The following is a 21,222-nucleotide window of genomic DNA, read 5'->3' on the forward strand; positions in this document are numbered from 1 at the left end:
GTAGATAAATCACCTTGGATGTTATTTCTTCAGACCCTAGGCCTAATAAATTGGGCCTTCAGGTAGGAAGCACTTGATGTACCCAGCAGATTGGTGATGGACTTAGTGTATTACCATATCCTTTTCATCCATGCTATTGAGCTCCATGCTATTGAGCTCTGGCCTGTAGTAGTCTGGCAGTGCCAGGTCACTGTAGCCCCCAGTGAACTTGAAGCCATCCAAGGGTTTACTCCTGTGCCTGAAGAAGAGGTGGTTGTTGTATTGCAGTCATTGCTGTCACTCCTCCTGAAATAAAACAGTGAAAGAGAATAATTCTTGAAAGTACTATGACACATGCTCCAGATTGTACTTACAAGTATCCAGACAGATTTGCTCCTGGTGAGGTGTCCGTCATCTTCTCTGTCCGGATCACCTCCTATTTGGTTCCCCAACAGCTTTCTATATGCCAAACATAACATTCCAGAGGGTCCTGCTGGGTCCAGAAATGCAGAGTCGTTCTGTAATTGTAACAACTTGCTTGGCATACCCTGTTTTGCATTTAATATAAGTTTCACAAGCATTTCAACTTTCTTCACGACATAAAATTCATGTTTCATGTTTTAGTGATCTATTTTCACTGATTGTATGCATTTTCTCATGATGTTGCAATTTTTGTAAAATGAGTGTTCATCCATTGCATTTTTGCTGTCAAATATGATGTTAATAATAACATCAATAAATTATAATATAATTTGTTCTTTTTTCCCCAAGTTCATTAGTTTTTATTATAGTTTAGAACTTTTTAAATCTATTAACAGCATTGAAGAAGTGCCGATCAGGCACGGATAATCATCTTACTCCTAAACATAAAGAACGATGGTCGAAGGAAGTGGAGATTATGCAGAGATTGGCCCACCCCAATGTAGTTCGGGCAATTGCAGTACCTCCCGACTTGGCGACGCTGCGTTCTGAATTACCTCTTCTTTGTATGGAGTTTTGTTCCAAAGGTGACTTAAGACAGGTAAGTTGCATATCTAAGTGCAACCTGATTATATAAAGAAAGTATGCAATTAATTGCAGGAATGAAAGCCAGATTCATTTATATCTGTGTAGGCCTAATTTTCTTGTATTTAAAATTGACATTTATCATGCTGGATGCGACATATGCTAAAAGGTATTTACTGTGAAAACCTTTCCTGGACTACCTTTCAATTGCTCATATCAGCTTTGAGGATCAGATTTGTTCAGAGCTTAAAGTGACAATGTAATCCTGATGCAGCATACTATTACTGAAGGGCATTTTAAACTCAACCATTTCACTTCTTCCAGTTGCTCTATTGTAGTAGGTAAATAGAATTTACAATAATTTTTAAAGACAATTTTACCAACACCAGATACTGTAACAATCCATTACAATTATTTGGGGTTTCAGAAATAAAGTAAGTGAAGCATTCTTTCATTAGAGTACTAGGAGAGACTAATATCCGTAGTATGTAGACTAGGGAGAGTGGATGACTCTCGTATAGTGTGATTCCATTTCAGATCAAATAAATCTAGACACACTTTACCATCTTCCATTTGGAAAATGTTTTTCCTGTATACAAATATCATTAGCTTTTTACATTGGTGCCGACTACACAAGGCAAGCAGGAATAGGTACCATCATAGTCTGGGTTTGTAGGATCTGGTTATGACAACACTGGAGAAGTTTAAGGGAGCAGATATTATCAGCGCGACACTATGTAGGTGGGTGATCAGAGATTTAACCTATTGCCATAATTTTTTTACACTGAACATGCCTTGGAATCAGATTTTCATCTAACTTTGACACCAAACTGGAATTCGAACTAGAACTTCAGTCTGCAGGTTCTTTTGAACCGCTACCATAATCGCTTTCCAATATTTCTTGTGCAGAATAATCACATTCATTATTTTCCAATATGTTTTCAAGTTGGTGATCTTCTGTAATACATATATATTGTTTTTCTTACCACCGGTCATGACTCTAAGGGCCGGTGTTATAATAAAGGTTTAAACTGTTGGTTCAGTTTAAAATTTGGATTATCTGTTAGTCATGTATTATAAAACTTAATCTTAAGTTTAACTAGAGATTAATTTTAATGCTCATCTACCATTTAAACTGAAGTTTAAGTATACATAACCTTACAACACGAATGGATCTCGAATATATTTTTGAGATGTTTGAAGAAATACTAAGCGATGACAAAGAAGTGGTTCAAATTATCGAACAACCACAGGCACTAAGAGTTTTCCGAGCAAGGGGAAATCACTTTCATATACGGAATGAAAAATAGTTTTTAAATAGGTTTAGGCCTACAAAACAGACTGTTATAACACTATTTCAGCAAATTGGTGCTAGAATAAAACATGCAACGAAAAGGTAAGAATGTAAAAATGACTTTTTGAACTGTTTGAATGTCAAAAGTAAAAATTTTAGAAAATAAAGTAACTTCCTCCTATTTCAGAAATCATGCTGTAGAACTCCTCAGTCAGCTACTAATAGCATTGCTGTTTTATGCCTTCCGTAGTATGTTTCTTAAAATGGGAGATTTCAGAGGAATTCGTAAGGCCACTGTTTCACGGACTATATAAATATTTCTGTACTAATTTTACAAGCAATTCTGTTTTTCTTACAAGTAAAATCAGGAAAATGTTTATTGCTTTTATCCGCCATTTTACCTACAAGAAGTAAACAAAACATTATCGATAGTAATCTTTTCTTGCAAGTCGCTGGAAAACATTATCGACAGTCATCTTTTCTCGCAAGTCGCTGCTACTAAGATCGTATATTTCCTTCTTCACCTCAGTTTAACTTAGGCTGGCCATTATAAGACTCAACATTGGTTAAAATTTAGTTCAACTCAATCTTCAGTTTAAACCCTCATTATAATACCGGCCCTAAGAAACTGACAGGGAATACCGAAATAAGATACCTGCTACAAAACTCTCATTCAGATAGAATCGAAAAATCCATTTAGAAAGAACAAGATGATACATACCATACCATACCATACCATACCATGTCATGTCAGCTATTGAGAGTAGAGAGGAAGTTAGAACAAATAGAATGATTTCATAACCTTGTCTCAAGTAAGCAACATTGAAATGACTCAAGAGCCATCTGTGATATGCATGTGCAACAAAAGTGAGCAAGCTTTACACTGATCGAGGGATTAGATCCTTAGCTTCAGTATCGTATATAACATTTCATGGCATTTGTTGAGACCAACCCTAAATATGAAAAGGAACAGACGTTATGTTGCAACCGGCTCAGAGCTGTGTGTTGGTAAACCTGCTTTACTGGCACAGTTGAGAGTCTGTGGTTGAGGTCAGTGGGTTAAATGAGACAATGGTATGGATATGTGAGAAACATGGAGTGATATAGGAATAGGAGTGGATAGGAGATAGGGATCTGAGCTCAGATGGCCTTCGCTTGATTTGCAGGGTTATGTGTAAGTAGAGGCATGAAAACATGGCAACTGCGATAAATGCGATGAAAATAAAAATAATTACTTTTCTTCACATTTCCTCATAATTGCACCCCTTTAAGGCCAGTTTTGTTATTGCAAATTAATGAATTAATGTTATAAGCAAGTATTACAGCAATAAACTGTATTTTCTGATTTTGATTCCTAATGGAAACATGAAATATTTATCCTGAAGGAGTAAATTCAAAGTTCCAAAATAAATGGTCTGTTGGTGGAAATTATACATTTTCCAGCTAACTCATTCTTGGTTGCCAGCGTTTCGCTCCAGGTTGTCGATTTGGGCTCATCAGTTGGTAATGAGCACAACTACCAAGATGCATGGCTAGTGCATATAGTGGAGGCCACTGCATAGGCTACTTGGAGCCACAGGTGGTGCCAGTGCACTATGAAAGACTTGGTTTCTTTCAAAATTTGTTGCCATTCCCATAGGGAACCTGAAATATTTGTCCTGAATGAGTAAATTCATAATTGGCCAAGTATGAGTTAGCTGGAAAATTTATAATTTTCAATAATGGACCATTTATATTGAAAACTATTTTCGATGAAATAAGAGCAATTTCAAAGAACGTATACATTCAAATTCATATCATACGATTTTAACGAATGCATAATATTTTGATGAGTATGTTTCTAGTTTTGGAACCATACTTGGAGAGGTGATGGGGGGCGTGATTAGCTTGATGGCTTAGTTGCAGGCTTTCCACTCAGAAGGCTGAGGTTCGAATCCCAGTTGATCCTGGGTTGAGATTTTCATCTTATAAATCACGTGATGTCAGGAAGGGCATCTGGCTTTAAACCCCCGGCCAAAACAAAAATGAGCCTGGGTGGCTTCAGCAACCTCATACATAGCAGAGATAAGCTGAAAACTGCTTGAAAGTTTTACTTGGGCTGGCAAGTATTACAACAACATGAAAGTTTTAGAATCAACATGACTTCTAGACAACACATGTGATGTCAGCATCCAGTGCCTCATTCTAAAGAGAAGGAACCATTGTAACCAGCAACAAGAGTCTGACTTGTATGGCAAATACGGGTGATGCAATAGCGCTGCTATCTTGAGGTAGGTACTAAAATTGCCATGCCATGCGACTAATAATTAGTGTAACTCTCAGCCCTGACACGATTGCACATTGTATGAGGTATCGTTTGATTCAGCTCAGTGAGTTCTATTTGTACATGGTAAAAGAAATAAAAGTCAAATGCTGAAGATTTAAAAGAATTGTTGTGCGAAGAAATGCAACAATTACTTTTCTTTTTGTAAAGGTCACAGTATTTGGACAATAAATGGCTTAAAATTAATTGAAAATGCATTTGGAAGGATAGAGCAGCTTGTCAGAATTCAAGTCCTAGATATCCATTGTCTTGTGTCAAAAGACTTATTGTGAGTGTCTCAAAGTTATGACACCCAAGCATCATGAGCCTAGTTCCGTGCTATTGGAGCTACAGCTCAGCAAATCTACTGCCCCAGTGACAGAAATGTTCAAACCCGTATTAACCAGGTACTTTATTTTGGAAAGTGCAGTGTTATCCTTTAACCCTCTGTGAGGTACAGTATGAAAACAAATACAATCAGATGCAGGGTATCTGACATACACGTGTATTGCCATATGATATACAGTGATTTGTAATTTTTCTTGTTACTTTTGTAAAGGAATATTTATTGAAGAAATTTATGTACAGTATTTGCAACTCAATATTAGAATATTACAGGAAACAATTGTAAAACATAAGCATTCATTGTATCTTTTGGATTATCAGAGCATCATGCCCAAATTTTGCAACTAGAAATTGAGAAGGTAAACAAGCACTCAACCAAAATTATTTTCTCTGCTGCTGCATTCAGCATTTTCATTGCAAGTCTTTAATTTCCATCCTAGGCTGCAATAACATTCAATCATACTATTGACAATATGTGTAGAACTTCTTAAAACATTTTTTAATCCATTTTGAATTACATTTTTTTAAATAGCTGATAGCTGAAAATGTCAGTATTTCAATCTTCTTTACTCCAAAATCCTCTACTTCCTTCCATTCTGGCCAGGTGAAAGTATAAAATACCCTGGTAAATATTTCATTGCTATGATCACTATTGAGAAACCTTTTCTCTAGGTGTTTTGCTTCATCTTGCAACAAAGCTTCTTTGTCAGCTTGAAGAGAAGAACTGGTATTACTATTCTACCCTTGTAATTGCACATTCATATCTCAACGAAGTGAAATATATTTGACATTCAAGGTAAATCTGAAACATTGAAATTTATCCCATAACAAATTTATTATAATTTGTTTAATCCATCTATCCCCACAAAAATCAGATCTACTGGATGGTGAAATTAAGCTTACAAATGTCAGAAAAACCTAAGCACGAGACATGTATTTCCAGCCTTCATGGTGTCCAGGTGCCCAAGATTTTTCGAGTCTTGGACTGATTTATAGTTTCTAATGTTCTTGAAAAAGTCCAGGTCACAACTCTGCTCTGCTAATCTACTTTGTAATTTAAATTTTTGACTAGAAATCTCCCCCACACCAGAAAAGTTCAGGAAAACATGGGATCAGCATGTGCTTCTACCAGCTTCTACCCCTAATTTTTCAAGGTTTTTCATAATGAACTTCCCTGCATATGTCCTTCTCTCACACTCCAGAAAATTTCCAGGTATCAGTGGATCAACAAGAACTTCTGCATGCTTCCACACCTAATTTTCAAAAAAAAAATTCATAATAGACTCACCAGCACATGTCCTTCCCCCACACACCAGCAAATTTCTAGGAAACTGTGGATCAGCAAGAGAGTAGTTGTATGAGTTTTCAGTTAGTTCAGTGAGTTTTATTCAGTAAACTACCATGTCCAGGACTAAAGTAAAAGAAAATCAGTGCATTAAATTGAATAGATTTGTTTCACCATATGGAGAAAAGTTGTTCTTTTTTTTTTTACTGTTTTGCAAGATATGTGATGTTTGAGCAGCTGCTGAAAAATATTTACAGATTTTATGAAAAAAGGGAGTCGGGAAAGTGGTGAGCGAGGGAGAGTCTCAAGAATCGGCAGGAGCAGAGTGGAGCGGACAAATGAACAATGAAGGTGGTGATAGGAGTGATGAACCGAAAAGAAAAGGAGCTATGAGCAAAGGAAGTAGTATGAGTCTAAAAGACTTGTGGGGTAAAAGGTATAAAAGTTAGGAGGATAAAGAAGGAAGAGAGCGACAAAAAATGTTAAGGGAGAAATGGAGCCAGAAAGGGAGAGGGCTATAGTAACAAGAAGCAAGATTAGGGGAGGAAACCTGGATAGAGGGGAGGGTAAGTTATAACAAAATTCTATCAACACCCACACTGGAAAATAATGTGCTTCTACCCAATTTCCTACCTCCATCCTTATGATTTCTTCTAACATCTTCTGAGCTTATTACTATGTCAACCACGCTTCCTCCCTGTTCTGTAACATACGTCAGCTTCCCCTTCCTGTCGCCCTCTTTCCAACCATTTAAAATATATACAGTATATTTCCTGCTGCACACATTTCTAAAAGTTTATCTCCATAACTGTTTATGACTGTATCTACACTACTTCTACTTTCCCTCATTTCCCTTCCAGGGTTTGTGAATATTGAGGGGCTGTTAGGCAAATTAGGTAATGAAAAGGTTAAAGAAGTAGTGGAAAGTTACGATATTGTGGAACTCTTGGAGACATGGCTTGAAATAGGAAAAGAGTTAACATGGGAAGGGTTTGTGGTTAAGTATAAATACAAAAGAAAGGAGCAGAATAAGGGAAGAGCACCAGGAGGAATAGTGATTCTAATAAAGGAAGGAATTAGTGGATTAGTAGAGGATATTGAGACCGTTGCAAGAAGTGATCTGGATCAGATTTAATATGGGGAGGGAAGAAGGGAGGGCTAAGAAGGTAAGTTTAGCATTTGCATATTGTCACCCTAGGAGTTCGTTATACACAAATAAAAACTTTTTTGAGGAATTATTCCTGGAAATTAGTATGATAAGAGGGAAGTTTGAAGAAGATGGTATGTTGTTATTTGGGGGACTGGAATGCGAGAATAGGGGAGCAGAGCCCAGTGTATAGTAAAGAAGATGGAGGGGAAATGAGGGAAAGTAGAAGTAGTGTAGATACAGTCATAAACAGTTATGGAGATAAACTTTTAGAAATGTGTGCAGCAGGAAATATACTGTATATATTCTGAATGGTTGGAAAGAGGGCGACAGGATGGGGAAGCTGACGTATGTTACAGAACAGGGAGGAAGCGTGATTGACATAGTAATAAGCTCAGAAGATATGTTAGAAGAAATCATAAGGATGGAGGTAGGAAATTGGGTAGAAGCACATTATTTTCCAGTGTGGGTGTTGATAGAAGGAGGCTAGGGAGGGTCAAGAAGAGAGAGTTAAAGAAGCGGGATGAACTGGGGAGAGGGTATATTAAATATAAATGGACAGAAAAAGTAAAACGGGATTTGGATACGATAATAAGAGGAGTTACAATTAGTAAGGTATGGTTGGGAGGTTGCGTTAGAGGAAAACAACATAGATAGAGCTTTGGAACTGATGTTATACCCAATCAGAAGGGGGTGGCTCAGAGAGACTGAGGCAGGAGGAGAAAGGGGAGAGGGGGGGAAGCCTGGTACAGTAAGGAGTGTGAGGATTTGTGGATTAGGGTTATGGATGCGTTAAGACAGTATAGAAAAAGATGTGGAGTTACAGAAAGAGAAGTTTTCTGTAATTTAAGGAAAGACTACAAAAGATAAATCAGTGAGAGAAAAAGTTATGGATGAAAGAACAAATGGAAGCAATAAATAAAGAGTGTAGGATGAATAAAATGGAAAAAAATTGGGAGAGAATAAACGGAATTAACAAGGTTGGAAGGAGATTTGAGAAACCAAGTATTGAGGATGAGCAGTGGGTGAATTATTTTAGTGAACTACTTGGTGGAGGGGGAAGGAATGGTATAGAGAGGAGGAAGTTATTTGGAGAGATAAGGGGATATTGATATATGAACTGGACAAAGAAATTTCAAAAGAGGAAGTTATGGAAGTGATAAGTAAAATCAAGGGTAGGTCTGCAGGAGGATGCAGTGGTATTAACAATAGGTTTTGGAAATAATTAAGCAAAATTGGGCAGATGATAGAGGGCATAGTGAAGTATTTAATAAGATTTTTGAGGAGGGGGGGCAAGTATTCAAAAGAATGGGAAACAGGAATTGTATGTCCAATATAAAGTAAAAAAGTAATAAAAATAACACGAACAATTATAGGGGTATAACGCTGTTAGATTCTCTAAGTAAAATTTATACAGGAGTTTTGGCAAACAAATGAAGAAATTGGGCTGAAGAGAATTCGGTTTTGTCAGAGTTCCAAAGGGGATTTAGAGGAGGAAAAAGAATGGTACAATTAAATTAGAATCTAGCTGGTTCCACCTTTTCAATACAAAATACAATGTTGTTGGGTGGTTAAATATCCTTTTCAATACAAAATACAATGTTGTTGTAAATTTACGTAAATACTATCCAACAACATTGTATTTTGTATTGAAAAGGTGGAACCCGCTAGATTCTAATTTAATTGTAATCTCAGTTCAGTACGGACCAAAAGATGAAGTTCCTTACGTTTAAAAAGAACGGTAGACGATATAATGATAGTGAAGATGATTTCAGATAAATACACGAGTATGGGAAAAGGCAAAGTTTATGTAGTGGCAGTTGATTTTGAAAAAGTGTTTGATACGGTAAACAGAAGTGCGTTAGTGGAAAAATTGGGTAGGTTGGGGGTTTCTGGGAAGATGATACGTGCAGTGGAGGCGATATATAAGGAGGTCAGGTACTGCGTTAAGTTGGAGGAAAACAAGTAGGCCAATAGAGTGTAAGGTGGGTTTAAAACAAGGCTGCAAATTATCCCCAATATTATTTATATTATTCATTAATGACATTTTGGATGGACACGGTGGGAATAACTGGGCAGCACCGGTTCTTAATAGGATGGAGATACCGGGACTGATTTTTTCGGACGATGTGGTATTGATGACTTCAACTACTGGCAGGATGCAGCAAAGTTTAAATGCAGTGTCAGAATATGCAAAGGAATGGGACATGAAAATTAACAGGAATAAATCTAAAGTGTTAGTAATCCAGAAACATAAAGGGAGAGAAAAAAAAAAGAAATGATGTGGATGGTCCAGGGAAAGAAGATAGAACAAGTAAATAAGTTAAAATATTTAGGAGTGATTTTAAATAGAGGAGGAACATGCGAGGATCAAATTAAGAGAGCAAAAGGGAAGGGGATGGTAGCCTTAGACTTAGTCAAAATTTTAGTGGCTAAATTTCTGGGAATAAGCTATAAAACAGTGAGGTTAGTCTTAAGATCAGTAGTATTTGGCAGGGTAATGTATGGGGCAGATGTATGGGGGCTAGAGGAAAAGAGGGTTAACTTAAGACAAATTATGAGTAGATTTGGTAAGGCAGTGATGGGGCTCCCTCAGTGCACAGGAAATGCTGGGGTTGAATAAATGTGCGGGGAAGAAATAGAGGTGGAGTGTGTGAAAAGAGTAGTCAAATATAGGATGGGTTTGAAAAGAGGGGAAGGAGGAAGGGTGCTTCAGGCTGCATACGATCAACAAAAGGAAAGCATATATAAGGGGTGCTGGCTAGAAAAAATTAAACTGTACTTGGAGAGGGTGGGAATGAGGTACATGTGGGAAGAGGTTTGGAAGAAGGAAGTTACGGGACAGAGGGTGCTTTTAAGGAGGATCAGAGGTATTCAAAGGCAGAAACTGATAGAAGAGTGTAGAAACAGAGGATCGCTTAGTGTTTTTAACAAAGTAATGGAAGTGTCGGTGTTAAATATTAGGAATGTAGATAGGTTGAACAGAGGAGGATTATTATGGTGGCTGATGGGGTTATACAAGAACAAGGGATGGACAAAGGGTAAAGAAAAGTCACTATGCATATTATGTGGGGCATCAGAAAATGATCCAGACTTAATAGGTAAGAAATAAACTTTTTAGTGCCAATAAATGGGAATTATTAGGAAGAGGGGATGAGCAGAAAATTGTAGGGTGGATTATCAAAGAATGAGAGAACGGGAGTGAAATAAATAGGTGTTTATGTGCGGTAAGGAGAGTTTGTGAAATAAAGTTAAAAGAAAAAAAAATCATAATGTTATTTGGGTCTGAAGTAAGTCAAGTGAAAGCAGTGAGGTTTTATTGGCGAGTCGTGATTGTATAAGACTTGAAAGTGGATGTGTAACGAAATGTAAAGAGTGATGTGTAAAAGTTCGATGTAAGGTTGTTTAGGTGGTAGGTTTGTTAAGGGCGGTTAAGTAAGATAAGTATGGTTAAAAACGTGTGTGAAATGTGAGTGCAGGTTTGTTATATCTGATTGCTAAATCTGGAGATACATTGAAAAGGTGGAAGGTGTGTGAAGTGTAATTGAGATCGGGAAGTAGTAAGATATTGTAATTTTGGAAGGTTTAAGTGATTATGATTGGGGATGTTATTATTGATATGGCAAGACATGGACGTAAAATTGAAATAGTAGTGGTAAGCAAGTTATATAATGGAAGTCATGATGCAACTGTTGACGCACAGATGAACTGGAATTTATCTGTAAGTACTTGGCGGCAGATGGAGGTATCCCAAAGACGACCGGTAATGTTCCAGTTACAAGGACGAAGGCGTTCCAAGGACCAGCAGAACAAGGCCATATGGTGAGCAAGCGGGTTAAATATATTGCAAGTTTCCGAGAGGGAGAGTCATTCCATTTTTTCTTAAATTCATTTCTAACTTTAAATTTACTTCTCATAAAACTGTCATCATTTTTAGTCAGTATAATAAATGTTATTTTCTTGTTTCGCTGTAATCAGTCTACATTAATTAGCCTTTTGATTTTTAATTCTCCTGCTTAATGATTAGTGTACTGTCACCCCATCCCTGGGATGAGAGTCCGTCCAAGCTTTCTTAAAAATTATTTGTGTTTAGGACATAAACTTAGACTGGCGCCCCATTTTAGCTTGGATAGTTGCATCTTTCGCTCAGCTGTTGGGTAGGTTCAGGGAACAAATTAAATTATAGCTCTCCATCGAGGGGCAAGTCACATATGGCCCACACTGTATTAGGAGAACATATTATCTTGGGAATACAGTCTTTTGCAGCTGGTTTTGGAGGGAGTTGGAGGGAAATTAATGTACAATTCCTACTAATGATATCATGTGTTGTAAGTAGGAACCACTTACCTCAAGTTGGGATACAGGTTTAAAGTAATATAAATGCCAATCTTTGTATGAAAAATATATTTGATTTATATCAACTCAGTTAATTTTTTATTATAGAATATTCGTTTGAGAATTATATCAGGAATAAGCCAAAATTTGAAGCATATTTTCAGATATTCTGTTTGCAGACTTCATTAATAGCTGCTGGAGTTGGTTTATTCTTATCTTTTGTCTTCTGTACTGATAGTTGTAATTTTTTTTTCAGATTTTGAACCGAACCGAAAACTGTTGTGGTTTACGGGAGAATGATGTTCGGGCAATCGTTTCTGATGTCAAGAGTGCCATACAGTATTTACACTCCATGAAAATAACTCATCGAGATCTTAAACCTGAGAATATAGTTCTCCAACAGAAAGATAGCAAAGTTAGTATGATGGACCTTCATTTTTCATCTAGTATTAAAGTTGAACTGTCTTATAATGATGCATGTGGTAAGACCATAGTTGCCATTTTCAACCTACTTGCTTCCATCACTGCTCTTCTTTCTGGATTCAAATTCATCTTAAAAAATGGTACTCCTATACCAACTTTCTATATCAGAATTAAAGTATTAAAATAAATCCCTTTGAATCAGTTGCTGTAATAATGTTATTTTCAGTTAGGTACTATAGCTGTGATATTGCTAGTGTGTTTATGTTAATGAAGCCTAATAAAAACTTATTTATCATTGTCAGTTTAATCTCTTTGAACCATGAATCTTTGTTCAATGTCTGCCATTAGCCTCCTATACTTCTCATCTGAACCCAACTCCAGTTTTTTCATAATTCCTAAACTGTTGACCTGCTGTTTGCTCTTCTTTGTGACTCTGTTCTTACCAAGGCCATGGTAGAAGGCTATTTTACAGTAATTTTCAAGAAAATGGTTGGTTGGACATTTCTCCATTAGTTTTATCCTGTATGTAACATGATTAAGTTTTGAGAAATTACATGTTTCTGGAAAAGTTCCCTGACTTACTTCCTTCTTTGAGGGTAAATTATTGTCTTGCAGAATCCCATTTCTATCTGCATATCATAAAACCAGTACTGTAGAACCTTGGGTCTATCCAATTGTTCTACTTTCTCTTGGTTGTCTATTATTCAAACTATCTCCCTTTATAGGTCCTGTGTTTTACAACAAAATGGAATTGTATGTAAGTAATGGAAAGAAACAAATGACAAATCAGGTCATAAATAGAAAGAAGAATATGAATAGAAACACATAACGTTATAAAGACAATGGCAGATTATGTCATACGTAGAAAGAGGAGATGACAAATATAAAAACACAAAAAGAAAGGACAATCTCCACATCTTCATATACTGCCATATTTACATAAATAGGTTTTCTCATCAACTGCATCATTCTTTTACATCCACTTCTTCTCAGCCTCCAATGAGATTGTTTTTGCCTCCCAGCCTCACCAGGAAGGTGGGCTTCAACACTTTATGTAGGAAATGTATGATATGAAGAAAACCAGACCACAGAAATGGGAAAAAACAAAAGTTTATTTATTTATTTTTTACAAGTTACTTTACTGACACAGATAGGTCTTATGGCAATGATAGGACAGGAAACGGATAGGAGTTGCCTTAATTAACATACAGCCCCAGCATTTGCCTGGTGTGAAAATGGGAAACAACTGAAAACCATCTTCAGGACTGCCAACAGTGGGATTTGAACGCACTATCTCCTGAATACTGGATACTGGCTGCAGTTAGGCGACTGTAGCTATCGAGCTTGGTAAACGAAAGGTTAATGATGAATTAGATTGGAGCTTGTCTATGTGACGATGCATGGATTGTCTTTACCCTTGACTCTTCTTGCTACCCCCTGTAGGTGGGGTCAGTAGAGTACATCCATGGTATCCTCTGCCTGTCACAATAGCTGACTAAAAGGGAGACCAAGGGCTCTGAACTTTGGAACATGGGTTGGTGACCACAGTTCCTCCAGCTGAGTCTGGTATTGCTTCCACTTGTCAGGCTCCTCACTTTCATCTTTTTTATCAACTTGTCACTCTTGTTCTTTTTTGACCCAGTCGGTAGTAGGTTTGCGAGGCCTAGGAAGTCTTTCATTTTCACACCCTTCATGGCCCTTCCCGTTCTTTTGCCGATACCTTAATTCTTTGAAGTATTGGACTTCTTCTATTTTTCCTCTGATATAGTATTAACAGAGGACGGTTGCCCAGTTGTACTTCCTCTTTAAAACAGTAACCACCACCGCCATGGAAAGTGACAAATCATGTTTTATGTAGGAAGGAGGAAAAGGACCACACACTAGATCACTGCCGTTTTCCTCCTGCCATCAAGTCTTGGATTCATATGTTTAACCCACTTCAAAGCCATTTTTTTTTTTTTTCCAAAATTTCTAACATAAACTATTTGAAATTGCACAGGTTACTTACCCTGGGGCAGGATCTTTTAAACTCTTCTAATGCATTTTTATATGATACTAGCCGTATTGTGGAATGTTTACTATTATGTGTGAAGTGAATTTTTGTAGATTTTTTAATGTGATGATTGATATTTTACAAATTATTTTGTAGTTTGAGTTTTTTTTTTGGTAGTTGCTTTACGTCGCACAGACACAGGTAGGTCTTATGGCGACGATTGGACAGGGAAGGGCTAGGAGTGGGAAGGAAGTGGCCGTGGCCTTAATTAAGGTACAGTGTGAAAATGGGAAACCACGGAAAACCATTTTCAGGGCTGCCGACAGTGGGGTTTGAACCTACTATCTCCCGAATACTGGATACTGGCCACACTTATGCGACTGCAGCTATCGAGCTCGGTAGTTTGAGTTATTGTTATATGTCTAATTTTAAGTTCTAATTTTAGATTATTTTCTTTCATGTTAAACTTTGTCCTTGTGGCAGCCCAGATTGTCTGAAGTGGTCCTTTCAAACAAATAATAAAGTTAAGTGATAACTGATTGTATTTATGCATCGTGGTACAAGTATGATGTAAATGGTTCTAACTGTCATTGGGACTGTCACCAATAAGCCTAGTGATCCCAAAATGTATGGAATCGACTCTAATAATAATATAGGTTGTTGTTTAATATTTCTACATTTTACCTCCTCGTCTGAAGTGCTAGGGGTGTCTTCCTCCTCCTCCCCCCCCCCCCCCCCACAGTATTTTTTTCCAGATAGTAATTCCTCCATTCCAACTGGGGCTGAACTATGACTTAAATGACATCCAGAGTGTCATAGTTCATCTCAGTGATCCCAACAACTATGGTTTTGACACTAATATAGGTCATTTTTTATTATTTTTACATTTCACCCCCTTCTCTAGGGGTGCTAAACGTTGTAACTTAAATTTAAAATATAAATAACAAATTTGGTGATGAAAATGGGCACCATCTGCAAAATACTAGCAGAAATAAATAACTCACTTGAGCATGAACAAACCCCTTCTCCCAAGGCAACGGTCATGATGCTGATGAGGCTTCAAACTTGCTTCATTATCTTACCTGCTACTACACTAGTGTCCAAAAGTTAGGCATAATCATTGAATGAGTCCATACTGCCTGACAGGAATGTCAGGCGGATTGCTGAACAAACGGAAGCTGAATCACACACCATATGTCACACCACTTGTCCATAAAAAAAACCAGTGTCAGAAAGGTTCTGGTAGCTAAGGTACACCTTTGACAACAAGTAACAAAACTTGGCAATGTCTTCCACAACAAAATATGCTGTTAAAAGGGTGTATGGTTACCCCCGACGGCCACACGTGCTTCGCAGCGACGTGACATGCTATCTATCAGATGGTCCAAGAGCTCTTGTGGCAGTCGATTCCATTCCTCCGAAAGGGCAATGCGAAGGTCTTGGAGGGTCCTGTATGGAGGCTGATGGGATGCAGTTTGCCTCTCCAATGCATCCCAGACATGTTCTATAGGATTCAAATCCGCAGACCTCCCTGGCAGGCCCATGCGATGAATGTCTTCCCCAGCCAGAAATTCATCCACCAGAGCAGCACTGTGCGGTCGGGCGTTATCGTCCATTAAGAGGAAGTCTGGACCAACCTCACCTCTGAAGAGTCGAACATGTGGTCTCAGTACCTCATCCCTGTATCTCCGAGCTTTAACAGTGTTCCTCAGACCACCCATGAAGATGTCCAGGTCCATACGGCCATTCAACATGATGCCACCACCACCATACTGGTCCCATCCCACAATGTTCCTGTGGTTGTATCGGCTACCCGGTTCTCTTCAGATTAATGTGCGACGGGAATTGTTCTGCAAACTGAAGCGGGATTCATCTGTGAAGAGCACATGCCTCCTCCATTCATTCATGGTCGAGTTTCGACGTTGGCGGCTCCACAGTAAACGGGCCCATCTCTGCGCTGGAGTTAGCGGAATGCACACCGCTGGACATTGGGCAAACAGCCCTGCTGTTCTGAGCCTCCGGTACACAGTTTGCCAGGAAACAGCAACCCCTGAGACGACTGCAAGCTCCGCCGACAATTGTCTTGCAGGTGCACTCTGATTTCGTTGGGCGGTTAAGGCCAGATGTCGGTCCTGCTGTGGGGTGGTTACCCTTGGTCGACCTGGCACTGGCCTACAACTAACATCTCCTGTGTCTCAAAATCGTCTCCAAAGCCAGGAAATGACACTTTGTGGCACACGCAAGGATACGGCGACTTTGGTCTGTGTCTGGCCTGTTTCTAGGCGGCCGAGTATTCTACCCTACAAAACGGGGTCCTTATAGTGTTGTCGTGCTATTATGTTGTCACGTTCACCACGTGGCTACACTCCGCACACTATAACAGGGCAAACACGACTGAGGGAATATGGGGCGCAGGCACTGGCTGTGTTTACATTGCAGTTATGCCGCTTGTCAAAGCAGGGAACACTCCTTTCCTATACAGAGCGAATACGTAAGGTTGCTAGGTGCATATGTCGTGTGATTTGCGGTCTATTTCCTGTTGCCCTGCTTGCTTGTAACTTATGCTTAATTTTTGGACACTAGTGTATTTATCCTCAAAATGAATGTGGGTAGCATGCCAGGTTTTCACTCCATCAATAAGAAAATTTACTGTAAGTTTAACTATATGACTTTACTACCAATACAAAACATTACTACAATCATCATCTGATGATACCAACTAGTCTTGCTGCTTAAATAAACTCATAAATTATGTCTACAAAATAGACAAATTACAAACATACAATATACCCACAGTTTAGCTACACTCATTTTTAATATGCATATTTACACATGTAACATACATCAAGGTAATAGTCCAATAGGCACTGCCAGAGGCTATTAGAATTCCACTTTATCCATTAAGGATAGGTGCAATGACCTTCCTTACACTTGGTTGGCCCTTCTGAATTACACACTTCCTCTTCACTGACGCCTTGAGTCCTCCCAGCTTCCAACAACTATTTCCAAAGGTTGGTCTGGCCCTCACTTCTCTCCCAGACATTAATTATTTGAGATCGGATTTCTTGCAATTTTAGCAGATTGTAAGTAGTATTTAGCGGATCTTGAAAATATAAGTTGTCAACACTGGTCTTGTAACCTATTTGATAACTTTGTGTACCATGGACCCATAGGGTCTCTCCAGATGGACCCGGGAACTGTAATTTCAGACTCTTATAGCTCCCGTGGTTTACATCCGATCTCAACGGAACAAGCGGCATTCACAGCAATTGTGTGACAATTGATTTAAAAACATATTTTCATCCTAATTAATAATTATAGGTGTGTCCTTATCACAAATTTAGACTTTGGAGATTATTATTCCGAAATTTTGAAGTGCTATACTTCTAAACTTGAAAACTTACAGGATTAAAGTAAGGCTTAAATTAAGGGTCTTAGGACACTCTTTATTTACGATTAATTTAATACTTATTTGTATTCGAAATTAAATTGCGCCGAACGTAGTCTGTCACTGAGGAACCTCCAATTAGAAAACAATAAAATAATGACAAACGAGGATCATATACCACCACCAACTACTGCTACTGCTACTACTACTACTACTAATGAAATAGTAGTGAGACGTCTGTCTTTTGTGTTACAGTATTTTCCTATTGTAATATTTGATCTCCACCTAACGTCTGTCCTCAAAAGTAAAGACGATTTTAGCTCCCATGAAAATTTCATCTCGCTTGATTTAGTGGAAAAATGCTTTATAAAACCTTCCATAACTTCTCTTTATTCTTGTTGTGTAAGGGGGTAATGAACTGGGGTGAGAACGGTGCAATGAAATCTTATGTGTTATGCAACATGCCATTGTTCTGTCAATATCATAGACATCAGCGATCACTGTTGAAAATGTTCCACTTCTATAGAATAGCAGCACTACTAAAAGTACATTTCTAGGGGTATCAGATGGTTTCTCTCAGTCGGAAACTGCATTAATTCACGAATTATATCTAAAATATAACTTGTTGTTTTTTGTTTTTAATATTGTTTTCTGAAATGGAACATTGTTTAGTTCTTCATACGGATCCATCCTTTCTTGTACAACTCTCCCTTCACTCTGTTCAAATTGATTAAGATATTAAAGATATACTGTATCTGTAAAGCTCCATTTTGGATTCTTTACCACAGTTTCCTTAGAAAATCATTCCCTCACGAACAGTAAACATTATACCATTACAAAACATTGGTAAACTTGAAACCAAGCTTGATGCAACACAAAAGTGACTTAACTCTGGTAAATTATGAAGTTCTATTTACTAAGGTTGATGGACTTGGGCATAAGTCTTCTTCTAGATTCTCAGTTTTCCCTTTGATACACCAAGAAATTATTTTACTTTTGCAATGTGGTCTGAACTCGGCATCAAACTTTCCTCCATATCCTTAGCGAGATAGAGTTCGAGATATCCAATCATTGTCTTAGCTGGCTCCGTTTGCTTCAACTTCAACCATTTGATCTTTTCCTTTGGAACATTTGATCCTATCTTCAGAGGTTTATTACCTTGTAAATTGTAAAAAAAAAAACTCCACATTGCTAACATACACTGACTGACAGAGCAAATGCAACACCAAGAAGGAGTGGTCAGAACTTTATGCCAATTGCAGGGTAGACTGAAGTCACTGAGGTATGCTCATGATGTGAAATGCGCCGCTGTGCTGCGCACGTAGCGAACGATAAATGGGACACGGTGTTGGCGAATGGCCCACTTCGTACCGTGATTTCTCAGCCGACAGTCATTGTAGAACGTGTTGTCGTGGGCCACAGGACACGTGTATAGCTAAGAATGCCAGGCCGCCGTCAACGGAGGCATTTCCAGCAGACAGACGACTTTACGAGGGGTATGGTGGTCGGGCTGAGAAGGGCAGGTTGGTCGCTTCATCAAATCGCAGCCGATACCCATAGGGATGTGTCCACGGTGCAGCGCCTGTGGCGAAGATGGTTGGCGCAGGGACATATGGCACGTGCGAGGGGTCCAGGCGCAGCCCGAGTGACGTCAGCACGCGAGGATCGGCGCATCCACCGCCAAGCGGTGGCAGCCCCGCACGCCACGTCAACCGCCATTCTTCAGCATGTGCAAGACACCCTGGCTGTTCCAATATCGACCAGAACAATTTCCCGTCGATTGGTTGAAGGAGGCCTGCACTCCCGGCGTCCGCTCAGAAGACTACCATTGACTCCACAGCATAGACGTGCACGCCTGGCATGGTGCCGGGCTAGAGCGACTTGGATGAGGGAATGGCGTAACGTCGTGTTCTCCGATGAGTCACGCTTCTGTTCTGTCGGTGATAGTCACCGCAGACGAGTGTGGCGTCGGCGTGGAGAAAGGTCAAATCCGGCAGTAACTGTGGAGCGCCCTACCGCTAGACGACGCGGCATCATGGTTTGGGGCGCTATTGCGTATGATTCCACGTCACCTCTAGTGCGTATTCAAGGCACGTTAAATGCCCACCGCTACGTGCAGCATGTGCTGCAGCCGGTGGCACTCCCGTACCTTCAGGGGCTGCCCAATGCTCTGTTTCAGCAGGATAATGCCCGCCCACACACTGCTCGCATCTCCCAACAGGCTCTACGAGGTGTACAGATGCTTCCGTGGCCAGCGTACTCTCCGGATCTCTCACCAATCGAACACGTGTGGGATCTCATTGGACGCCGTTTGCAAACTCTGCCCCAGCCTCGTACGGACGACCAACTGTGGCAAATGGTTGACAGAGAATGGAGAACCATCCCTCAGGACACCATCCGCACTCTTATTGACTCTGTACCTCGACGTGTTTCTGCGTGCATCGCCGCTCGCGGTGGTCCTACATCCTACTGAGTCGATGCCGTGCGCATTGTGTAACCTGCATGTCGGTTTGAAATAAACATCAATTATTTGTCCGTGCCATCTCTGTTTTTTCCCCAACTTTCATCCCTTTCGAACCACTCCTCCTTGGTGTTGCATTTGCTCTGTCAGTCAGTGTATTTATTGTTTTGGTAGGATGGATATACACTGTTAATATAAGCAAGTGTTTGTACCAAAGGGTGACCAGATTCTTATGAAAGACTTTTTTATGCTTCAGTGATATTCAAAAAGTTTATCATATGAGTGTATTGGAATAAGTGCATGTAAATAAATTCATTACACTTATTCCCTTATAAATAGACATTCTTTGTCAAACTGGTCTGTAAGTAATTTTTATAGGCCACTGTGATTTGTGTGTTAAAAGGGTCATGCAGAAGAAGGCAGCCGAAGAGCAAAGGAAAGATGGCCCTTTCATATCAACTCAACATTTTTGGCTATTGACATGTAGCAAATTTTGAATCTTAGTACTGACTGATGCTATTGTAGAATGTAGTCATTCCCTTTGTTTACTGCACTGCAGCTAAAGTTTGGTATACCTGTTCCAAATGTGGACTGAAATTACAAGTGTATATAGAAATGTTCATTGCTCACATTGTGTTTATCCTCTTGTGTGTCCCTGTTCATGTTCCTGTCATTCTATGTCAAGTTATCTTCAAAAACTTAAACAATGGATGATTATTTGTTACTAGAAAGGTCTCAGTGAGTCATACTCAAGGTAGTGATGGTCAGTTTACAGATTTACATATGAACGGGGTCCAGGTCAAAATATGCTTCATGTAGTTTTTATTAATTGGGTTGTGGGTGGCAGCCTGTACCCCGGAACATATAAGGGGCGATCAAAACATTTTCGTTCGACAGCCGTACAGTCCTGAATCGTGATGCCAATCGGGCAAAATTGCCGTGAGGATTGAGGCACTCATCCCACCAACGCACCAGGTTGGAAATCCCCGTCTGGTAAAACAGTGTCCTGCTGCGTGAAGAAGTTTATAACTGCTTGTTGCGCCTCGTCGGCTGACAGGAAGCGTAGACCCTTCAAGGCCATTTTGAGGGTACTGAAGGCATGATAATTGCATTGGGAGAGATCTGGACTATAGGGCGGTTGTTCGAGTGTCTCCCACCGCCCGCTTGTTGTTTTCCGTAATTGATGAGGCTGGCGTCCAAGATCGACTGGCGCCTTGTGTCGAAATGCGACCTGCATGGAATTCGGTGTGCACCATTTCACAACT

At 39.3% G+C, this 21,222-nt stretch overlaps 1 protein-coding gene across 2 annotated transcripts in view; it reads left to right on the plus strand.

The window, feature by feature from the left end:
* IKKbeta (I-kappaB kinase beta) overlaps positions 1-21,222 on the plus strand; it is a 198,696-nt gene that overhangs the window by 16,129 nt on the left and 161,345 nt on the right. For both annotated transcript variants that reach the window (XR_010858472.2, XM_067135101.2), the window contains exons 2-3: positions 798-1,000; positions 11,949-12,107. Coding sequence is in view for 1 of the 2 variants with exons in the window: in XM_067135101.2 (XP_066991202.2) it covers positions 798-1,000; positions 11,949-12,107 (362 nt within the window). In the remaining variant the exon portion in view is untranslated. The remainder of the gene's footprint in view (positions 1-797; positions 1,001-11,948; positions 12,108-21,222) is intronic.

This window comes from Anabrus simplex, chromosome 1, assembly GCF_040414725.1.
Source record: "Anabrus simplex isolate iqAnaSimp1 chromosome 1, ASM4041472v1, whole genome shotgun sequence".
In the NCBI taxonomy this organism is placed as follows: domain Eukaryota; kingdom Metazoa; phylum Arthropoda; class Insecta; order Orthoptera; family Tettigoniidae; genus Anabrus; species Anabrus simplex.